Source organism: Pleurodeles waltl, chromosome 5 (genome assembly GCF_031143425.1).
Source record: "Pleurodeles waltl isolate 20211129_DDA chromosome 5, aPleWal1.hap1.20221129, whole genome shotgun sequence".
Taxonomy (NCBI): Eukaryota; Metazoa; Chordata; class Amphibia; order Caudata; family Salamandridae; genus Pleurodeles; species Pleurodeles waltl.
This window is the reverse complement of record NC_090444.1, coordinates 1,601,791,005-1,601,815,472: the sequence shown is the minus strand read 5'-3', so window position 1 is coordinate 1,601,815,472 and position 24,468 is coordinate 1,601,791,005. Positions and strand designations below refer to the sequence as shown.

General features: G+C 42.7%; 1 protein-coding gene across 1 annotated transcript in view; it reads right to left on the bottom strand.

The window, feature by feature from the left end:
• Positions 1-19,091: 19,091 nt before the first annotated feature.
• The window catches only part of ATP6V1C2 (ATPase H+ transporting V1 subunit C2), a 268,763-nt gene continuing 263,386 nt past the window's right edge, over positions 19,092-24,468 (bottom strand). Inside the window, exon 13 of the mRNA XM_069235932.1 lies at positions 19,092-19,312. Coding sequence (XP_069092033.1) covers positions 19,217-19,312 — 96 coding nt within the window. The 3' untranslated portion in view covers positions 19,092-19,216. The remainder of the gene's footprint in view (positions 19,313-24,468) is intronic.

Here is a 24,468-nt window from a genome sequence, read left to right as displayed (position 1 = left end):
TTTGGTGGGAAAGGGGAAAGTAAAAAAAAAGAAAATACTTTCTTTCTCCCCACCCCCTCCCTTACCACCAGTACCCTGTAGGATTAGAGAAGCAGGCACGTACCTGCGTAAGCCACGCCCCTCCAGGGATGTGGCGGGTTCTGTGGTTTTTCGTCTAGACCTTCGGCGGCATTTCCTCCCGGGGTAGAGTCTCAGATTCCCAGCCTTTGTCTCCTCGTGTCTTCGGTGTTTCTGCGCTTGCGTCTCCGTCTCCGTCGCCGTCTTCTTCGCTTCTCTCCTCCACTCTCGGCTCGGACGCGTCATCTGAGTTCGGCCTTCTTTTAACATGGATGTCCGGGCTATAGGAAAGCGCTTCCGCTTCTTGGCTGTCAATGGTGCTCCCGGGGTATCGTGTTACCGATCCCAGGGTATCGTCGCAGAATAGAGCAGTCCGGGCTCTGTTACAGGGACAGACAGTGGTGCTCTGTATTTTCATAAATACAGGTCATCCCTGCATTTCTGAAGTGATGCAGCACGGCGCTGCCAATTTTGGTGCAGCACCGATGCACCACTTTCTAGAAAGTGAGATCCTATGGGCCATATTTATACTTTTCGACGCACAACTGCGCCAACGCTTTTGCGTAAAAAAAAACGACGCAAATCCGGCGCAAACGGAGTATAAATATGGCCCTATGTTTATTCCCACCTGCTCAAATGGAACACCTACAACTGGTAGAGGCACTAATGGTACATTAGGCCTCCCTCCTGTCTTACCACTCAACTGGCAAGCACAATAGGTTCTACATAACCTCTCTCTGTGCTCCCCTAGCCAAAGAACAGAGGGTTTTGCCTATCCAGGGTTTTTCTAATCCCCAATTCTCCTGTCAAAGACACTTTATGGACCAGTGGCAACAGGGAGTTCCTGTGCAGTAATGGAACTACTAGTTTCTTGCTAGGTCCTGGGCCAGGATTTGCCTGTTCTCTGTAAATTAGACCATCCTCCCAGGCAACATGGGCCCATATTTATACTTTTTGACACAAAACTACGCAAATGCAGTTTTGTGTCAAAAAGTATAGCGTTATATACTTAATTTATAATTTATGGAATGCCGCAAGCTGGCGCAAAGGGTGGGTTAGCGTATAAAAAAATTACGTTAGCTGCGTGTGGGTGACAGTATGGGAGAAGGGGGTTTTGCACCAAAAAATTACATTAGGTTGGTTAGAGGCAAAAAAAATGCCTCTAAGCAGCGTAGCATCATTTTCTGACACAAAACCATCCATACCACATGAATAGAAAAGACAGGAGTCATTCCCACCACCCAATGTCCCCTGGGCATGGCCTTGCACCTTATGCCATGCAGGGGGCCCCAAGTTGGCCCCCGATGGCACTTTAATTAAAAAAAAAATACTTACCTATACTTACCCTACTTACCTGGGATGGGGTCCCCCATCCTCCGGTGTCCCTCTGGTGTGGGTGGGGGTATTCCTGAGGCTTGAAGAGGGCACCTGAGGACCCATTCCATGGTGTTCAACCATAGAAATTGGTCCACAGGTCCCCTAACGCCTGGTCTGACCCAGGCGTTAAATAATGGTGCAAAGCAAGCTTTGCACCATTATTTAGCCCCTCCTCCCACCCGTGCGTCATTTTAGCACAGGGGACAAATATGGGGCTAGCCCATATTTTAGATGGGAATACTTACCTTGCATCTCATTAATGCAAGGTAGGTTCACGCAAAAAATGGTGCAAACTCCAATATTTTGACGTTAGATGGGTGTAACTTCAAAATATAAATATGGAGTTAGTTTTGTGCCAAATTTGCATAAAAAAGAATGATGTAAATTTGGTGCCAATGGAGTATAACTATGCCCCATAGTGCTTCCTGACCACTCCTTTGCTGACTTGCTTCCTTCCAAAGCCCCATAAGTGTTGGGCACTCCTCCTATGCCTTGTGGAAATCTTGTGGGTAGGCCCTACTGCAGCTAGCAAACTCTGCAGCTCTGGAAGGAACCCAGACTCCTGCAATTGGGCCACTTCTGGAGCCTCATCCTCCCTTCCGTCTAGAGCTGAAGCAATGTCCTCCCTGGCCATTGCCTTCCTAAAGTCTGCTCTTTCCTGTAAACTACCTTGCCCTGGTCCCTGCAAATCAGAGATGATCCCAATTTCACTCCTGAGACTGATGTGCAATCTGTGCCCTGGTTAAGACGGCTGACATTGACAAAGCCATAAAGGCTTCTGGTCCTAGCACCAAGCCAATTGCTCAAGAGGCAGCCTGCTCCTTGGTAGTCCCCTACCCAGACATCAATCACAGCATCGATTTCATTAAGCTCGATGTCAACCTGGCAAATGGATTCTCCATGCCCTCTCACTGGCTACCAATCCTGTATCCTTTGTTCCACAGAGTATTTCCTCACACGTAAGGTATTTTCTCTCCAACACAGTGTGGAAGGCTCTAGTATCCCTCAGGACAGGCACTTTTCTCCCATTGATACTAACTTCCTGCACAAATCCCATTGTGTTAGGATTAGATTAATGTGCTTCATAGCATCTGGGTCCTTCGTCCAAATGTCCATTGCTACTAGAGAGGTAAAGCACAATAGGGCCCATGTAGAGACTCCATTTTAGATTGCACATTTTAACTTAGCCTTTCTTTCTGATGGTGACTTTTTCCTCAGCTTTTTTCTTATGCAATAATGTACTGAGAAACCACTGTACATGTAGCCTGTTTCTTGTAAGCGTTGATGCCATGCAGTCTGTACACTCTATCAAAGACTGGGTACACAGAATGCGATGTCCTTGCATAATGAATGTCCTTTCAAGACAGCTCCTTGCTCACCGGCATATCATTGCATCAGGTCTGCACCTGACACAGTATGATATGAATAGTGCTTTAGTTATAAAAATTGCCTCTGTGCTACATTCAGTAGAGGAGCACTTCTGCTGGGACGATAGCCTGCACTACACCAGACCAGCTTCCTGGCTTCCCATTACATCTTACTCAGGTATGGGGGTTAGACTACCAATTGAATTGGCAGGGGGTTCTCCCACTATGCTCTCAATAGTGTAGATAGTAACATATAGGAGTGTAACAACACAGTAACATTATCATGGTTGAACTGTTCATCTTTTTCACCATTTCCATAATGCTGGTTACAATGCTTTGTTTCATTTGTCTATTAATCGCAGCTCATGCTTTTTATACAAGAATATGATTGTTGCAATAAATGTGTGAGAATAAATTTTAGTATCCTTCTTGCATCTGATCTTGGGTACGCAAAATGACACTGAAAGGATAGATCTGTTTCCACAATTTCCTTGGGAATCTGAGTAGTTATGTATGAGGTTGCAAACACCATCTGGTACCCTGGTAAGTTTAGGGGTTCAGATGGGGTACTATGAGAATTGTGTCAACATTTCCTGGTGGTATAGATGGATTCAGTCCCTATATCCTGACGTTTATGTTGACCTGAAACACAGTCCTACTTAATTTGTAGGAACCGTACTGCACTAAGTTAAGCGCAAACAACTCCTCTCAGGTCCCTCCACCCATGTGTAACATAATTGCTATCATGGTTGTCACCGGGTCAGGTTCTTTCGCCTAACAATCTCTCTTATAGTGTTCCAACTGGTGGCACTTTAAGCAATTTACCACCTTGGACTTGAAAAAGCTTCCTTGCCTTTCTTTCTCCTGGCGTTTCTTCCTGGATACACCATTAGTATTCCCATGATTCCTGGGCCCTCCTTGAGTCCCATGAGAATTACCCTGGCTCTTAGCCTCCGATTTGGAACTAGTCCATGGGGAGTTCTCACTTTTTGGTGTATAACTGCACTACTTTAGTCCTTTGTGAATCCTTTTTACTAACCACTTGTCAGCCAACACTGCGGGCCTCATTTACGAGGCCTGTGGCTTGGGCCAGCAATGCAAGAGAATTGCTGCGCTACCCTGTGGCACCGGGAAAGGGCACAAATGCACCGTATCCACAAGATACAGCGCATTTGTGTCCTCTCCCGGCGTGCTGGCGCACAAATTGCTGCCTAGCCCTAATGCAGGCACCCTTGCACCATGCTGCACAAACTGCCTAAGGAGAACTTGCTTCATTTGCTCATTTACAATTTAATGTATAGATGTATTGATATTACATTTTAAATAATAATTTTAAAAAACCTACTCTCCCTATTAGAAATGGGGTCTTTGGTTAGCAGGCAGGTTACCCCCTGTCCAAGCAAGGACCCACACTCTAGTCCGGGAAAAAAGAGAATCACTCTCAGCTAACCCCTGCTTACCCCCTTGGTAGCTTGGCACGAGCAGTAGGCTTAACTTTAGAGTGCTAGGCATAAAGTATTTGTACCAACACACACAGTAACGTAATGAAAACACTACACAATGACACAACACAGACTTAGAAAAATAGAGAATATTTATCTAAACAAAACAAGACCAAAACGACAAGAATCCACAATACACAAGTCAATTTATCAATTAAAAAGCAAAAAGAGTCTTCATGTAGTTTTAAACACACACGAACACTGTTAGCGTGAAAATGTACCTTGGGTGCGTCAAAAATAACCCCGCACGGGCGAGTGTGCTTCAAAAAGGGCTTGCGATGCGTCAATTTCACTCAGAAGCGAGACCTTGCATCATTTCTTCTTTCGTCAGGTCGGGCGCGTCGTTTCTTCTCTCTGCAGGAGAGCGATGCATCGATCCAGTCAGCACTCTCTGGTCCGGGCAGGCCTTGTGTTGTTTTTACAGGCCCAGTGGTGTTTTTGCCAGAAATCCAGCCGCACGATGATCTGAAAACCACGCAGCGTGGGTTGCCTCCATCAGCAATGCTGCGCATAGTTTCTCCAGCTCCGTGCATCAATTCTTCGGTCGTGTTACAGGCGAGCGCCAAGTTTGAGCCGCGAAGCTGGCGGCGCGTCGATTTCCCGGCCGCAGATCGGAGTTGCGTCGATCTTTTCCCTGCACGGTGTTCTGTGCATGGATTTCTTCCACTTAGGCTGCCAGCTTCTCCTTTCAGGGTCCCAGGAACTGGATGGGCACAACAGGGCAGAATAGGAGTCTCTCCAGAGAATTCAGGTCTGGCAGAGAGAAGTCTTTGCTGTCCCTGAGACTTCAAACAACAGGAGGCATGCTCTAAATAAAGCCCTTGGAGATCTTCACAAGATGAAAGGCACACAGAGTCCAGTCTTTGCCCTCTTACTCTGGCAGAAGCAGCAACTGCAAGATAGCTCCACAAAGCACAGTCACAGGCAGGGCAGCTCTTCTTCCTCAGCTCTTCAGCTCTTCTCCAGGCAGAGGTTCCTCTTGGTTTCCAGAAGTGTTCTACCGTCTGTGGTTTTGGGTGCCCTTCTTATACCCAATGTCTCCTTTGAAGTAGGCCTACTTCAAAGCAAAGTCTCTCTTGAATGTGAAATCTTGCCTTGCCCAGGCCAGGCCCCAGACAATCACCAGGGGGTTGGAGACTGCATTGTGTGAGGGCAGGCACAGCCCTTTCAGGTGTGAGTGACCACTCCTCCCCTCCCTCCTAGCACAGATGGCTCATCAGGATATGCAGGCTACACCCCAGCTCCCTTTGTGTCACTGTCTAGTGTAAGGTGCAACCAGCCCAACTGTCAAGCTGACCTAGACAGAGAATCCACAAACAGGAAGAGTCACAGAAATGGTATAAGCAATAAAATGCTCACTTTCTAAAAGTGGCATTTTCAAACACACAATCTTAAAATAAACTTTACTAAAAGATGTATTTTTAAATTGTGAGCTCAGAGACCCCAAACTCCGCATGTCCATCCGCTCCCAAAGGGAATCTACACTTTAATCATATTTAAAGGTAGCCCCCATGTTAACCTATGAGGGGGACAGGTCTTGCAACAGTGAAAAACAAATTTAGCAATATTTCAGTTAGGACATATAAAACACATTACTATGAGGGTCATTCTGACCCTGGCGGCCGGTGGCCGCCAGGGCCACCGACCACGGGAGCACCGCCAACAGGCTGGCGGTGCTCCAATGAGCATTCTGACCGCGGCGGTTCAGCCGCGGTCAGAAGCGGAAAGTCAGCGGTCTCCCGCTGACTTTCCGCTGCTCTTTGGAATCCTCCATGGCTGCGGAGCGCGCTCCGCAGCCATGAGGATTCTGACCCCCCCTACCGCCATCCAGTTCATGGCGGGAAAGCCGCCATGAACAGGATGGCGGTAGGGGGGGTCGCGGGGCCCCTGGGGGCCCCTGCCGTGCCCATGCCAATGGCATGGGCACGGCAGGGGCCCCCGTAAGAGGGCCCCGAAAAGTATTTCAGTGTCTGCCTTGCAGACACTGAAATACGCGACGGGTGCCACTGCACCCGTCGCACCTTCCCACTCCGCCGGCTCGATTACGAGCCGGCATCCTCGTGGGAAGGTCGTTTTCCCCTGGGCTGGCGGGCGGTTTTACTGGAACCGCCCACCAGCCCAGGGGAAAACTCGTAATACCCGCCGCGGTCTTTTGACCGCAGCGCGGTAATTTGGAGGGCGGGATCCTGGCGGGCGGCCTCCGCCGCCCGCCAGGGTCATAATGAGGCCCTATATGTCCTACCTTAACCATACGCTGTGCCCTGCTCTTGGGGCTACCTAGGGCCTACCTTAGGGGTGTCTTACATGTAAGAAAAGGGAAGATTTAGGTCTGGCAAGTGGTTACACTTGCCAAGTCGAATTTACAGTTAAAACTGCACACACAGACACTGCAGTGGCAGGTCTGAGACATGATTACAGGGCTACTTATGTGGGTGAAACAACCAGTGCTGCAGGCCCACTAGTAGCATTTGATTTACAAGCCCTGGCCACTTCTAGTGCACTGTACTAGGGACTTACTAGTAAATCAAATATTCCAATCATGGATAAACCAACTAACCATACAATTTACACAGAGAGTATATGCACTTTAGCACTGGTTAGCAGTGGTAAAGTGCTCAGAGTTCAAAAGCCAACAGCAACAAGTCAGAAATAAATAGGAGGCAGGAGGCAAAAAAGATTGGGGATAACCCTGCATAAGCAAAACAAGTCCAATACTCCCTAATAACATTATTCTTCTTTAATACTTATTACGCTTGGTTTAAATGTATATATTTATATTTAAGTAATTTGCAAACTTTTTATGATTTATTATAATAAATGAAATGTAATTATTATATTAAACAATAATTAAAAATATGATATTTTTTTTCTCCATATATATATATATATATATACCACAGTGTACTGTAACTCCTGGTGACTTCCACCCAAGGGGGGCAGGTGCGAGGAACGGAGACAGCTCACCGTATAAATGAAAAATTATTTGGTAACCAGTTATCTTTACCAGAAGAAAACTCACACTCTCCGATGCACCTTAATAGGAAAGCTTTATTGTTTACGTTTCAACCAACAGGTCTTCATCACAGCTATGATGGCCGTGACGAAGACCTGTTGGTTGAAATGCGTTACCGAATAAAACTTTCCTTTTAAGGTTCATCTGGGAGTGCAAGTTTTCTTCTGGTAACGAGAACTGGTTACCAAATATTTCTTCATAGATATATATATATCTATATAAAATTTGTGATATAACTGACCGTATCACCTGTGAAACTGAATATGTCGTATATGTTATTGAATGTGGCTGCCATAAAAAATATGTAGGCAGCACCATTCATAAACTGAAAGTCAGTTTTCTACAACACCTTAGAGCCATCAAGAACCATGATCCATCTTACCCTTTGGCTAAACATTTTTGGGATGTACATGAAGGCAATTGCAGCTCCTTAACATTTTATGGCATTAAAACCGTCATTGCCCATCCCCGGGGGGGGGGAATAGAACTGCCCACTTAAGACAAATTGAATCGAAAATGATTCTACTCTTGGGCACAGAAAACCCCTGGGGTCATAATTTGGATGCAGAACTTCATGTACATCTGTGAAATTTTAGACTTTTATGTTATCACATCCCTACATTAGAAATCATGAAATTCCTTCTGTATTAAAGTCTTTTTCGGGATCCTGTTAATGACCAATAAGACTTCCGGATTAGGACACAGTCCATTCTGTTATTTTATTTATTATATTATTAATTTCCTTAATGGTTTTACACTCACTTTATCACTTTTACACTTCATTATTAATCTTTGAGGGAAGTTTTAGCGGTTTGTTTATATATGTCCCTGTTGTTGGATTTGATGGGGTTCTCTTTTACATTTTTATATTAATAGGATCTTTGCCTATGTCATGGATATAATTAAAAAAAATTCTGTTGATATAATATTGATATTTGGAGGATTTTTTTACCATTTTTACGTACTGCATAATTATTTATCTACAATTGAATTTTATACTGTCATCAAGATTAATTGAGATATTTATATGTCAGCATAAATTGTATAGAATTTTGGTTATCTATATCTATTATCTATATATTTGTCCCTTTTATATATCTCTTATTGCCACTCTTCGATATATATTGGTTGGAATTATTCTGTTTATTTATAGCTTTTATATAGATTGATTGTATTGAAAACAATTTATAGTACATATATTTATTTATCTATTTGTATATCAAGCTTTTGGAATTGCTAAGCCAAAGGTGGACAAGATTTTGATACTAGAGAGAGAAAAAGGAAAAGAGAAGGGAAAAAAATATTTATATGTGGGTTGTCCTCCTCTACGCATTTATTAATTATCAATTGAGAAAAAATATATTTATTTATACATTCATAGGTAACCATATCATAAATGTGATGTTGTATCACAACATAAAAGACATACATTATGTTATATTTAAGAGTTTATATCCCATCTAAGCACAGGGTCTTGACTTTCCACCTTTGAAACCTAAAACTGCTACGTTATAAAATGGCCGCTCTGTTCGCACTTTCCTCCTAGCTATATAGTTAATAGCAAAGAAGGACTATAGGGTTTAAATAGTTGGGTGTAAAAATGTCTGCCAATGTCCAGTTGAAGGCTATTGCCGAAACGCGTCGACATTTGGTTGGGACAGCGTTTGTTTGTTCTTTGTGGGCACATTTGGGGGCATATTTATACTCTGTTTGCGCCGGAATTGCGTCGTTTTTTTTTACGCAATTCCGACGCAAAACTAACTCCATATTAATACTTTGGCGTTAGACGTGTCTAGCGCCAAAGTCCATGGAGTTTGCATAATTTTTTAGCGTGCACACCTACTTTGCGTTAATGATATGCAAGGTAGGCGTTCCCGTCTAAAACATTGACTCCGAGGCATGTGCGCCGTATTTACACTCCCGGGCAAAATTCACGCCCCGGAGTGGGCGGGTCCAAAAAAATGAGGTCCATCCGCTTTTGCGCTGTTTTTTAGCGCCTGGTCAGGGCAGGCGTTAAGGGACCTGTGGGCTCGGAAGGAGCCCAGAGGTGCCCTCCCATGCCCCCAGGGACACCCCCTGCCACCCTTGCCCACCCCAGGAGGACACCCAAGGCTGGAGGGACCCATCCCAGGGACATTAAGGTAAGTTCAGGTAAGTATTTTTTTAAATATTTTTTGTGGCATAGGGGAGCCTGATTTGTGCCCCCCTACATGCCACTATGTCCAATGACCATGCCCAGGGGACAGAAGTCCCCTGGGCATGGCCATTGGGCAAGGGGGCATGACTCCTGTCTTTGCTAAGACAGGAGTCATTTCAATGGGGGTTGGGAGTCGAAAAAAATGGCGCAAATCGGGTTGAGGCGAAAAATTTGCCTCAGCCTGACTTGCCCCATTTTTGGCGCCCAAGCTCCATATTCCCCTACGCTGGCGCTGCCTGGTGTACGTAATTTTTTTTCACGCACACCAGGCAGCGCCGCCGGCTAACGCCGGCTAACGTCATTGAATAAATACGGCGCCCGCATGGCGCTTCAGAATGGCGTTAGCCGGCGCTAATTGTTAGCGCAGTTTTGCGTCAAAAAGTATAAATATGGCCCTTGGTTTTTATACGTGCCTTTTCTTTACTATACTCTTTCATGCTGTGTGAAATTAACCTGCATTTGAACTCTTTTCAATAAATTTGAGCCGATGATACTACATACGAGTGCTCTTCGATTCTACATTTTACGAGCCTGTTTGGATATTGTGCAGCCCTTTGGTGTATGACTGTATTGCACCGTTTTTTAAAATATTATTGTTCCGCGTCTGGTTCGCGGTTGGGCTAGCACGCCGCTTGGAATGCGCGTGATACAAATTTACCAGACTCCCTTCATAGAAGAATGTCTACACTGCACCGCGCCGCTTGGATACAATGTTTCTCTTCCGTATGACTGCTGTTGTTGCCGAAGAGAGCTGGCAATCTCTGAGAGGTAAGGAGGTTTGCCGACGGGGATGGCTTGGAGATATCCATTGGAAGTATAACGTCGCTCGGCTCAAATGGACCATTAGAGTCAAATATTTGAAATATCCACTTCCATTTACCATTGTGTACGCTACGCTCGTGTGACCAACTTTTGTAGATTGTAATTCACGAATCTCTGTTGGCCCGTTTTGGAATCTAATTTTTTCTACAAACGCTGTCCCATTGTTTCCGGTCCGGTGTTCATGATTTTTTATCTACAGGATTTTGATCACCTATTTTTGGAATTTGTTTTTCTCCTTTGAATTTTTTCATCTTTGACTTCTGCATTTGGATCATTCGTGTTGCAGTGTGGGATTGACTTTAAATATATAAATGTCACTCTACAGGCTTGTAGACTGAAGATCTGGTTTAACAATTGTTCCACCCGACATACCTTTAATATCGTGCACCTAATTTATCAATTTTTGAACTATTTAAAACAATATGGCCAATCCGAAAGCTCTGTGGGAACAGGCTGCTACCACTTTATTTGATGGTGCTCCTGGAACATCAGCGGCTTCAAATTTATCAACACGCACTGCAGCCAATATTATTTTTCGAATTGGAAAAGGCAAGAATCCTAGAATTGAAAAAATGGTGGGAAATTACCTCATTGACCAAATATATAGAAAATGGTTGTGTACCACAAGGTCTAAGAATCTTAATATTACCCACCCTTGGAGATATAGATCCTGATCTTTTGGAACAATGGAGAGTACATACATCTGAATGTTCAGTCAAATTGAAGGACACTTTGATTATTCAATCTAAAGGACGCATGGAAGAACAAACACATAAGATTGAACTGTTAACTAAAGAATTAGAAAAAATGGGTAACTCTCCAGAGATACAACAACTATTGATGAAGATGGAAGAACGTATTGCCAAAAAAGAGGATGAAATCAAACTCTGTAAGGCCTCAAAATTCAATAGAGACAATGAAGTAGGTAGAATTTACACATTTGCATACAAATACAGGAGAATATTTATACTCTGTTTGAGCCGGAATTGCGTAGTTTTTTTTTACGTAATTCCGACGCAAAACTAACTCCATATTTATACTTTGGCGTTAGACGCGTCTAGCGCCAAAGTCCATGGAGTTTGCGTCATTTTTTTGCGTGAACACCTACTTTGCGTTAATGACATGCAAGGTAGGCGTTCCCGTCTAAAAAATTGACTCCGAGGCATGTGTGTCGTATTTACACTCCCGGGCAAAATTCACGCCCGGGAGTGGGCGGGTCCAAAAAAATTACGTACGGCCGCTTTTGTGCCGTTTTTTAGCGCCTGCAAAAGGCAGGCGTTAAGGGACCTGTGGGCTCTGAAGGAGCCCAGAGGTGCCCTCCCATGCCCCAAGGGACACCCCCTGTCACCCTTGCCCACCCCAGGAGGACACCCAAGGCTGGAGGGACCCATCCCAGGGACATTTAGGTAAGTTCAGGTAAGTAATTTTTTTTTTTTTTTTTTTGGGGCATAGGGGGGCCTGATTTGTGACCCCCTACATGCCACTATGCCCAATGACCATGCCCAGGGGACATAAGTCCCCTGGGCATGGCCATTGGGCAAGTGGGCATGACTCCTGTCTTTGCTAAGACAGGAGTCATTTCTATGGGGGTTGGGAGTGAAAAAAAATGACGCAAATCGGGTTCAGGCGAAAAATTTGCCTCAACCTGACTTGCCCCATTTTTTGACGCCCAAGCCCCATATCCCCCTACGCCGGCGCTGCCTGGTGTATGTCGTTTTTTTCCACGCACACCAGGCAGCGCCGGCGGCTAACGCCGGCTAACGTCATTGATTAAATACAGCGCCCGCATGGCGCTTCAGAATGGCGTTAGCCGGCGCTAAAATTTTTGGACGCAAAACTGCGTTAGCGCAGTTTTGCGTCAAAAAGTATAAATATGGGCCACAATACATTTAGGGCCATATTCAAACTTTTTGACGCAAAACTGCGCTAACGCAGTTTTGCGCCAAAAAAATTAGTGCCGGCTAACGCCATTCTGAAGCGCCATGCGGGCGCTGTATTTATTGAATGGCGTTAGCCGGCGTTAGCCGACCGGCGCTGCCTGGTGTGCGTGAAAAAAAAACACGTACACCAGGCAGCGCCGGCGTAGGGAAAAATGGCGTTTGGGCGTCCAAAAATGGGGCAAGTCAGGCTGAGGCAAAAAAATCGTCTTAACCCGATTTGCGCCATTTATTTTTGGCGCCCAGACGCCATTAACATGACTCCTGTCTTAGCAAAGACAGGAGTCATGCCCCCTTGCCCAATGGCCATGCCCAGGGGACTTCTGTCCCCTGGGCATGGTCATTGGGCATAGTGGCATGTAGGGGGGCACAAATCAGGCCCCCCTATGCCACAAAAAAAAAATAAAAAAAAATACTTACCACAACTTACCTTTTCTTCCCTGGGATGGGTCCCTCCATCCTTGGGTGTCCTCCTGGGGTGGGCAAGGGTGGCAGGGGGTGTCCCTGGGGGCTTGGAAGGGCACCTCTGGGCTCATTCTGAGCCCACAGGTCCCTTAACGCCTGCCCTGACCCAGGCACTAAAATCCAGCGCAAATGCAGGTTTTTTAGTCCCACCCACTCCCGGGCGTCATTTTTGCCCGGGAGTATAAATACGACGCATATGCATCGCAGTCATTTTTTAAGATGGGAACGCCTACCTTGCATATCATTAACGCAAGGAAGTTGTTCACGCAAAAAATGACGCTAACTCCATGAACTTTGGCGCTAGTCGCGTCTAACGCCAAAGTATAAATATAGAGTTAGTTTTGCGTCGAATTTGCGTAAAAAAAAACGACGCAAATTCGGCGCAAACGGAGTATAAATATGCCCCTTAGAGCACAAGACAAAACTGTAACAACAGATAGTTCCAATGTGACAGCCAATTCGGTGGAAGATAGTTCTGACTTAAGTTCATCAGCTGATGAAGCCTCCGCAAATAAATTGGATTTTCACGGGGAAATGAGACTATTACAATCAGTTACGCCACAATCAAACAGGAGCAGAGGACGAAGTCGAGGAGTTACAAGACGCGGAGGGGGAAGAGGCAGAAATCACAAATATCAAGACTAGAGGGAACTTTTCGATCTGACAATTCCAACATCATTGTAAATATTTCTAAAGCACAACTAACTTTGAATCAAGAACGCATTCTTAATTTAGGGCTAAGCTTTTGTCCAGACAATCATTGGGATTATGTTGATACCAGAATAGAATTGTATAAATATACACGTAAGTTGCGGTTGTTGAAACATTTTTCCAAAAAAAACACAGGCCATTACATCAGGGCCCAATACTAATGAAGATATGCCTTCTGGGTTTCACATCAGTGATGTCCCTGACTTAGTAGAAATTGGGAATTTGAGTTGTGCAGATGATACAAGCAACGATACAGGTAAAGATAATGACACTTTGATAGACATGGGATTTGTTACTAATCAGACCATTTCTAGTGCATTAAAACCTTCCAGTAGATTTAATCCTCAATTACCCACAGGTAATATGATTGATATGTTCTATGAACTGGTGGTTGATGATATTGATCATTTCCGTAACAATTGGAAAAGTACAAAAAAGAAAAAATCTCAGAGAACCAACTTCTCAGCCTCAGATTGGAAAGATCTAAATGAGCTTAAATCTAATAACACTATTGTCATTAAACCCTCCGACAAAGGAGGGAATATTGTCATCATGGACATAGATAGCTATGTAAAGGAGGCCAATCATCAACTTTCCAATAAACAGCACTACCCAAAAACTAACTATCAATCCCACCAGTGAATATCAAACCATCTACTGGGAGATGCTCGATATTTGGCATACCAATGATCTTATAGATCAAAATGAATATCTTTATTTAAAAGTTACATCTCCCAGAACCCCCTGTATCTATTTTCTACCAAAAATTCATAAAAATAAAAAACATCCCCCTGGTCGACCTATAGTCAGCATGAATTTGTCCCTCTTAGAAAACACCTCTCGTTACTTGGACCTCTTCCTATGTCCCTATGTAACCGAATTGCCCTCATACCTACGAGATACCAATGACTTTCTAGCCAAGATTCACAACGTTCCATGGCAATCCAATTATCTATTGGTAACCATGGATGTGACCGCACTTTATACCTCCATCATGCACGATTATGGTATTCCAGCTTATAGTCATTATTTAGGTACTCGTAAAATTGAAGCCCATATTTATACTTTTTGACGCAAAACTGCGCTAACGCAGTTTTGCGTAAAAAAAATTAGCGCCGGCTAACGCCATTCTGAAGCGCCATGCGGGCGCCGTATTTAAGCAATGACGTTAGCCGGCTGTTAGCCGCCGGCGCTGCCTGGTGTGCGTTGAAAAAAACGACGTACACCAGGCAGCGCCGGCGTAGGGGGATATGGAGCTTGGGCGTGAAAAAATGGGGCAAGTCAGGCTGAGGCAAATTTTTCGCCTCAACCCGATTTGCGCCATTTTTTTCCACTCCCAACCCCCATAGAAATGACTCCTGTCTTAGCAAAGACAGGAGTCATGCCCCCTTGCCCAATGGCCATGCCCAGGGGACTTCTGTCCCCTGGGCATGGTCATTGGGCATAGTGGCATGTAGGGGGGCACAAATCAGAACCCCCTATGCCACATAAAAATAAAAAATAAAATACTTACCAGAACTTACCTTATTGTCCCTGGGATGGGTCCCTCCAGCCTTGGGTGGGCAAGGGTGACAGGGGGTGTCCCTGGGGGCATGGGAGGGCACCTCTGGGCTCCTTCAGAGCCCACAGGTCCCTTAATGCCTGCCTTTTGCAGGCGCTAAAAAACGGCACAAAAGCGGCCATACGTCATTTTTTTGGACCCGCCCCCTCCCGGGCGTGAATTTTGCCCGGGAGTGTAAATACGCCGCACATGCCGCGGTGTCACTTTTTTAGACGGGAACGCCTATCTTGCATATAATTAACGCAAAGTAGGTGTCCACGCTAAAAAATGACGCAAACTCCATGGACTTTGGCGCTAGACGCGTCTAACGCAAAGTATAAATATGGAGTTAGTTTTGCGTCGGAATTGCGTGAAAAAAACGACGCAATTCCGGCGCAAACGGAGTATAAATATGCCCCTGAATTCCTTCAACACACCAATATGCTTGTAAGCATGTTAAGATTCTGTCTCACACACAATGCCTTTGTATTTGACAACCAGTATCACTTGCAGAAACAAGGGACTGCAATGGGAGCTTCATTTGCTCCCACTTACGCGAACCTCTACATGGGCTGGTGAGAGAAGGAGATAGCTTGGTCTGACTCCAATAGTAAATACATGGAACAAGTGATACTATGGGTCAGATACATTGATGATCTCTTTCTTATTTGGGATGGTGATGAAGGTTCTCTTGTACAATATGTCAACATATTGAACAATAACGAGTTTAATATCCACTTAGATCTAAAATATAGTGCCCAAACTATAGAATTTCTTGATGTCCAAATCTTTGTACAAAAGGACAGTTTACAGACAACTATATTTCGTAAACCTACTGCTTGTAATTCAATTCTGCATGGCAATAGCGGTCACCTGAAAGCTTTGAAATGGAGCATTCCATATAGTAAATTTCTACGGGCTCGTAGAATTTGTTCCAATGATGAATGTTTCAATACTGAAATTTTCACCATGACACAGAGATTTCTGGAGAGAGGTTATCCCTTAAAGATCCTTAAAGATGCACATTTGAGGGTGTTGAATATGTCCAGAGAAAAACTTCTTTTTAAATCTGGAGGCACCAACAATCAGGATCAAAATGATGGATCTCCACCTAGACTGTTTCTCGAATTCAATTCCCAACATTCTCAACTAAATAACATCATACAGAAAAATTGGCATGTTCTGAGACATGATTCTGCCATAAAGGACAGTATAGGTCCCCATCCACATATAACATAACGTAAAAATCAATCATTGGGTGACCATCTCACCAGAAGTCTATTTAGCTCCAAAGCTAATTCATCTTGGTTACCTAAGAAAAGTCTTGGCTTTTGGAAGTGTGGGCATTGTAAATCTTGTTTATATGCACAAAGCACTCACACATATACCACATTCGAAGGGAAAATTTGTGATATAACTGACCGTATCACCTGTGAAACTGAATATGTCGTATATGTTATTGAATGTGGCTGCCATAAAAAATATGTAGGCAGCACCATTCATAAATTGAAAGTCAGGTTTCTACAACACCTTAGAGCCATCAAGAACCATGATCCATCTTACCCTTTGGCTAAACATTTTTGGGATGTACATGAAGGCAATTGCAGCTCCTTAACATTTTATGGCATTAAAACCATTGTTGCCCATCCCCGGGGGGGGGGCAATAGAACTGCCCACTTAAGACAAATTGAATCGAAAATGATTCTACTCTTGGGCGCAGAAAACCCCTGGGGTCATAATTTGGATGCAGAACTTCATGTACATCTGTGAAATTTTAGACTTTTATGTTATCACATCCCTACATTAGAAATCATGTAATTCCTTCTGTATTAAAGTCTTTTTCGGGATCCTGTTAATGACAAATAAGACTTCCTGATTAGGACACAGTGCATTCTGTTATTTTATTTACTATATTATTAATTTCCTTAATGGTTTTACACTCACTTTATCACTTGTACACTTCATTATTAATCTTTGAGGGAAGTTTTAGCGGTTTGTATATATATGTCCCTGTTGTTGGATTTGATGGGGTTCTCTTTTACATTTTTATATTAATAGGATCTTTGCCTATGTCATGGATATAACTATAATTTTTTCTGTTGATATAATATTGATATTTGGAGGATTTTTTAACCATTTTTACGTACTGCATAATTATTTATCTACAATTGAATTTTATACTGTTATCAAGATTAATTGAGATATTTATATGTCAGCATAAATTGTATAGAATTTTGGTTATCTATATCTATTATCTATATATTTGTCCCTTTTATATATCTCTTATTGCCACTCTTCGATATATATTGGTTGGAATTATTCTGTTTATTTATAGCTTTTATATAGATTGATTGTATTGAAAACAATTTATAGTACATATATTTATCTATTTGTATATCAAGCTTTTGGAATTGCTAAGCCAAAGGTGGACAGGATTTTGATACTAGAGAGAGAAAAAGGAGAAGAGAAGGGGAACAAATATTTATATGTGGGTTGTCCTCCTCTTCGCATTTATTAATTATCAATTGAAAAAAAATATATTTATTTATACATTCATAGGTGACCATATCATAAATGTGATGTTGTATCACAACATAAAAGACATACATTATGTTATATTTAAGAGTTTATATCCCATCTAAGCACAGGGTCTTGATTTTCCACCTTTGAAACCTAAAACTGCTACGTTATAAAATGGCCGCTCTGTTTGCACTTTCCTCCTAGCTATATAGCTAATAGCAAAGAAGGACTACAGGGTTTAAATAGTTGGGTGTAAAAATGTCTGCCAATGTCCAGTTGAAGGCTATTGCCGAAACGCGTCGACATTTGGTTGGGACAGCGTTTGTTTGTTCTTTGTGGGCACATTTGGTTTTTATACGTGCCTTTTCTTTACTATACTCTTTCATGCGGTGTGAAATTAACCTGCATTTGAACTCTTTTCAATAAATTTGAGCCGATGATACTACATACGAGTGCTCTTCGATTCTACATTTTAGTGAGCCTGTTTGGATTTTGTGCAGCCCTTTGGTGTATGACTGTATTGCACCGTTTTTTTAAATATTATCTATATATATATATGTGTGTATATATATATATATATTTATATATATATATATATATATAATATTAAATGTTAAACATGCTAAACTCATTTTATTCATTTAACATTATCTCCTTGGGGGTGTGAGTTGAGTTCCCTGTCTCCATTATTTTATATTGCCATGTGTGATGCCTGTCTTACTTCAAGGCTGGGCTCGAGTACATTTGTGCCTCTTTTGACACCTTTAGGACTGTAGTAACTTTAGAAGTGTATTTTGTGGTTGTGATTATCTTTTACCTTTTGTGGGACATAACCCCTATTCCCCCTAAAACACCTCTTGAATTTCCCTAAACCCCTTGCATTTAGTAGTATTTTTCCACCTCCCCCAGGTTCCTCCCACATTTACTACTAATTTATATACTTACTTGTAAGGTGATCTCCACCACTGTGGAAAAGACAAGGTAAGGAGATGCGTAAAACTCCAATAGTAGGTTTATGAATTGCATTTTGTAGTTTGTGAGCAATATTACCTTACATACTACAAAATTCAGTTTGTGAATCTGGGGCCTTTTTATTTCACAGGCTCTTTGCAAATACCTGCATCATCAGGATCTAAATCCTGTAAGCTTTGGACCACAGCCTTTTCTTCAATTCCCTTTGTATAAGGAGAAAAGTGTGTCTTCCATACATCTGATATGTAATCTTCACAACCCTCTAAATATTTTCGTCATGCTGCAAGCAAATCTTCTACAGTGCAACACTTTTCTCTGAAGTTGCCTCCGCAGTTGTACCACTACGGGCGGCACCCTGCTTAAACATATACAGATTAGTGATTTGGTTTTTCATGTATTCGGAGTATGTACTGAAGAACAAAAAAAGAAATAAAACTTTCTTTCTATATTTATTGTAGTATACAAAAATAAATACAACCACAATGGTGTTTCTACTTTGTTTAAGGCCACAGAATGTTGTGTACCTGGCTGACCGTATAAAACTTTTTGATAATTTTCAATGCATTTTCATACAGAAAAAAGGGAGCCTGTTCAAATACCTACAGTGTACATATTCTGTAGTTATTTATTCTTGTGAAAATCTCTTAAAATACAGTGCTATTCACACTGCTATTTTCTTTAAGCATAGTCACTGAACCCCGTTACAGCGAAATGGAGGCTTGCAACATGGCTCATGTCAGTTATAGTCGAGGATATGGAGGTCAATCTTGTAGCAGACATAGGGATAATACTCTTGGTTAGCCAGCTGTAATCCAGGAATGTCCATAGTATTCTAGAGAGAAACACAGAATTCAAACAAATGTTTTATTATAGAGGTAAACATAAACAAATGCATTTAAAAATAGTTTGCACTACTATTATTTTGTAATTTCAAAACAGCAATTAACAAAAACATCCTTTTGAAGCAAGCAAGCTTCCCCTACTGTTGTATTTTCAGTTTTTGCTAGACATAGCTTAGGCAGTTGTGCAAAGCAATTACAATCTATACGGAGAAAGTATCAAAAAGTAACCTCTTTCTAAGCCATTGCCAGTATGCATTATTTGGCACAGGCCCTGACACAGCCTGTCAGCTCCCAATACAGAATTGTGAAGGACATTAATAAGTGGTTGTCTGTTCTTGAGCCTCCATGTTTTGGCAGGAGCAACCATGCCTATCAACACAATCACACACAAACTCGCCAATCAATGAAGATCTACTTTCATATATAAAAGCAGTTTCTAAGAAATTGGGTTATTAGTTGAGAGGGGTGGAAGCTGCACTAAAATAATAAACACAGTCTCTATTAGGGATGAACCACAAAAGTTACAAAATTATCCTGTGTTTAAATCTCTAGTAGCTTGGCACAATGGAGCGCAAATTGGAAACAGGGACCAGGCTAGTGCCGCAGAGTTACATTCTCAAGTCTAGAGTGTAGGGTGCTGTTCATGTTGGAGGAGGCCACGAGGAAGAGGAGGCTGCAGTGCGAGAAGCAGGTCGAGCACCACATATGGTCAGTGATGTAGCATGGAGAGCCGGTTGACACTGGAGCTTTCCGTTGCCGATGGTCACAGGCTGTTGCTGTCAACACAAAGTGCAGGTCTTGCATTGCTGATCATTGCAGATGGTGGCTGTCGGCACACAGAGCAGTCCGACTCGAGGTTTGCATTGGTGGTCATTGCAGGCAATGAATTTGTGGCACAAAGAGGTCATTTTGTGGTAGTGAAGAGCCCCAAAACTTCTGTATCTTCCCCTTTTCTTTAGAAGGAGTTCACACTGATGCCATTCACAGGTCAAGAGCCTTGGGGCACCACCTGGGAATCAGGACTCACTCCAGCAGAGACTAGCAGCAGGATTCTCACAGGTCTGAGCAGGTCCAGTTGGTGCTGAACAGGTAGGTAGATGCAAGGTGGACTCTAGAAGCTTGTTGGGTCCCTGTAGCTCCCACAGGAGGTCAGCCAGGTTAAAAGCAAGGAGTTCCAATATTCCTTCTTCTGTCTGCAGGGCAGTCCTTCTTCCTCAGACGACAGGGCAGTCCTCCTTCTGAATCTTTCACAGATCCAGGGATGTTCTGTTGAGAGGTTCTGAAGGTCCCACTTTTATACCTGAAACCAGCCTTTGTGTAGGAGAATTCTCTGACAAACCCCCAGAACTGGTTTTGGTCCTGGCTGTAAACTGTCTAGGGTGACAAACGCAAGGGTAGATTTAGTGAGAGGTTCATGTGTGTGTACAATGGGCATGGTCCTTCAAAGTGCAATCCGGGCAAAGTATAGCTCCTCCCCAGCCATCCGGTGAGGAAGACACTCTCCCCTCACACCTAGCTTTCCTTTGTCTCACTGTCTGAAAGTGATACACAACCCACAACAGCAGAGCTTTTCACAGTCATATGACCCTAGATACTGGCAGAAAGGCACAGAAAAATGCCATCTTTCTAAAATTGGCCTTTTCAAAATTGTAACCTAAATCTGACGTTAGCATTAAAGAGGATGTTAATTACAATTAATTTGAGTAGAGACTGCATGTCGCTATGCTAAACCGAAGTTAGAACTTTTTAAGTGCAATAAGGTAGCCACGTGTTAGTCTATTCGAGAAATAGGCCTTATTTTAGCAGTGAAATAAGTATTAAAAAATTTAAAAGGAACGTTCAAGCCTGCTAAAATGTTTATTTTGCGGGCCGGATGGCAGTTTCAAACTACAATACAGGCTGCAGTGGCAGTTTTAAAAGACTACTTTAGTGGGTGGCACAAAGTGTGCTGCAGGTCCACCAGCAGAAATTATTCTACAAGCCCTGAGTAGATGTAGTACCATATACTAGGGAGCCACAAGTAAATTAAACGTACTGATCTGGTATAGGCCATATTTACCATATATTAAGGACAGAGCAAAATCAAGTGCACAGATTCCTAAAAGCCAACAAAAACTAGTTCTGCAAAGGACGTCCGAGGACGGCAAAAATCTGGGATGACCCTGTAGAAAGGGCCAGATCCGACACAGTGCTATTGAATTTGTCAGTGCTAGTTATTCTTTGCAGACTATGGTTCATGAGAATTCCCAAATTAAAAGGAGATAAACAAGTCTGCAACATACAGTAGAAAAAGTGTTATCTGTGATCATTCAAATAAAATGCAATGACCAATGGCTGTGATTAGTCCTGTCCCAGGAATGTGTTTGAAAATATTTATTGGGGTTGACTCAGCTTTTGCTTAAGTGCTCCTACCAAAGTCGAAGAACAGCATCACATGATTTTCCTTAACTGTGTTACAAAGATAAATAATGTTCATTAATGGCACAAACATTTCACTCTGCATGAGGTTAAATATGTGATGCAGGTGATATATTTAGCATTAGTCGACACAAAGCAGAGGGCATTAGTAGGTAGTATTTAGTGAGGGAAGCCCATGCCTTTCAGTAGATCATCCAATAGCTAACAATGGTAAACGTTTTCAAAAGCTTAAATCAGTTTAGGATGCCTGATTAACAATCCACTCAGAGAGTACACAGAAGATTCACTTCATTCTTTTTGGGTTGCAAATACCCCTTCTGTGCAGAACCATGGTGCTGATTCATCAAGACTGTGAAGCACAATGCAGTGCAAAAATCAGCTGTACTGTATTACATGAACGGAAAAATGACGAAGTATTACATTTACAACATGTTGTATGATGATAATGTCACTGGCCACCTAAACACAAATAATGCTGTGCTTATGTGATGCAAAACAAGATGCATAAATAGCCCTTATGGATGTGATTCCTGGTTAATACTGGGAATGACCTCAACACTTAGGCCCATATTTATAAGAAAGTTGTGCAGGGCAGAGCAGCAAGTCATGTTTCTGCGTGCATCACTGGGAAAGACAGGAATGTGCCATATTTAAGGCAGACGGTGCATTCTTGTCCTTCCCCCTGCGTTGGTGCACAATGGGCTGCCTAGCACCAATGCAGACACCCTTGCACCTTTTCGTAAGGGTGACTGCATTGTATGCAGGATTGTTTTAGTGCAGGAAGGGGCACCTTCCTGCACAAAAACAATCCTGGGAGGCATATTCCTCTTTCTATGTGTCCCGCAGAATGCAGCACACATAGAAAGAGGAAGAAATGAGTAGAAATAGAGATATTTCTCCTTGTTATGCCTCGCCTGGGGAGATGTAAGAGTTTGTCGCATTCTCAGGTTCTTGTAAGTCTGGGGTTGCATCAAAATCCACAGGAGTTGCGTGGGAACACCCATGTAATGACTCCCTTGCTCAGAGGAAGCCAAAAAAGTGATTTGCGTTGCGTTGTCTTACTCCACATTTTTTAAGCCACTCAGCCATACAAAGTGGCTTTGTGTGGCCTCAAAAACCTGACTTAAGGCTTGCGCTACTTGCACCATGTTGTGGCAAAAGAGCAATGGAAACAGGGTCATAAATATGGCCCTTAGTCAATGGTGACTGACACAACCATAAAACTAGAACACAGTACTCTCTCAAGGACCTTGTGGGTTAATAAATAGATTTCAGAGTTATCTTGGGTGAACAAAAAATATTCTTCTTGCAACAAAATGTCATTATTATTTTTCAAGAAAAGACATGTATGTGAGATATCTCTCTTTCTCGACTGGAAAGTACAGAGATTATTTTGAACCCTATGAATTAATCTTTTTTTGGCCAACAATATAGGTGATTGTCGCACTTCATTATTTAACATCAAGTACAATTTTGTGTAATAAATGAATCTGATACAAAATATTGGTGGCTGGTAATTCTTTAATCATCATCTTTTCTGTAGGCCTGGGTGAAATTAAATGCGGCTGTTGTAATTCATGTAATTTTGAGTTATGCTTGTTATGCAAAATGTCTGAAATTATGCTTGTTGGGTCACTCCCAAACGTTTTGCCTTCTGCCCTCGGTTTAGCTGAAATTGTTTTTGTTAGCCTTAGGCCTCTGTGTACTTTAACACTGTTAACCAGTGCTAAAGTACTTGTGCTCAGTCCCTAAAATTACATAAAGTATGGTAAAACTAGCTTACACCTGACTGGCATATTTAATTTACTTATAAGTCCCTCATAAAGTAGTATCCCATATACCCAGGGCCAGTAAACTAAATGCTACTAATGGGCCTGCAGCACATATTGTGCCACCCACTTACACAGCCTCTTAAAACATGTCCCAGGCCTGCCATTGCAGCCTGTATAGTGTTAAACTGCTAATTTGACTTGGCCACACCTAAAACTCAGTTTTAATACATACAAGTCACCCCTAAGGTTGGCTTCAAACAGCCCATAGGACATGGTGAGTTGTATGTAAAATGTAGGGCATATACTTTTAAATTTTAAATGTCCTGGTAGTGAAAAACTCACAAATTAATTTCTCACTGCTGTGAGGCTTACCTCTCCCACAAGATAACATTGGGTTACCTTATTACATTTAATAGGTGATAATTTGTTTGGGAGCAGGTAGGACATTTTCTGTTTGGTGTCTAAGTAATTATAATTTAAAATCCGATTTAATGGTAAAGTCAGGTTTAAAATCCCAGTTCTGAAAAATGCCACTTTTAGAAAGTTGGCCTTTTTGATGTCCTAACCATTTGGTGCCTGCAGCCTGTTTCCTGAATCACATGACTAGATGTAGTTGAACCCAATATTTTCCAAAGACAGGTTGGCTGGCCTCCTGATTAGAGCCTCAGGGTCAGAAAAGGCTCCAACCATCTTGAACCAGCACCACCTGGACCCAGCCTAAGTGAGACCTGACCCTCCAAGTGGTGTCTCTGCGGTCCTGATCACTTGGAAGTATGCTAAAGGTGCCAGATAGCCTATATCCAAACATGGGACTTAGAAACTTTTCAGCCAACAAGCTCTTTGAGAACCAAGGTGCATTGCTAGTCCACCTGACTTTGCAGCTGTTTCTGCTACATTCCTCTGGGGTGGCATGGTGAACAAATGAACAATGGATTAAACCCAGATCTGTGACTGGG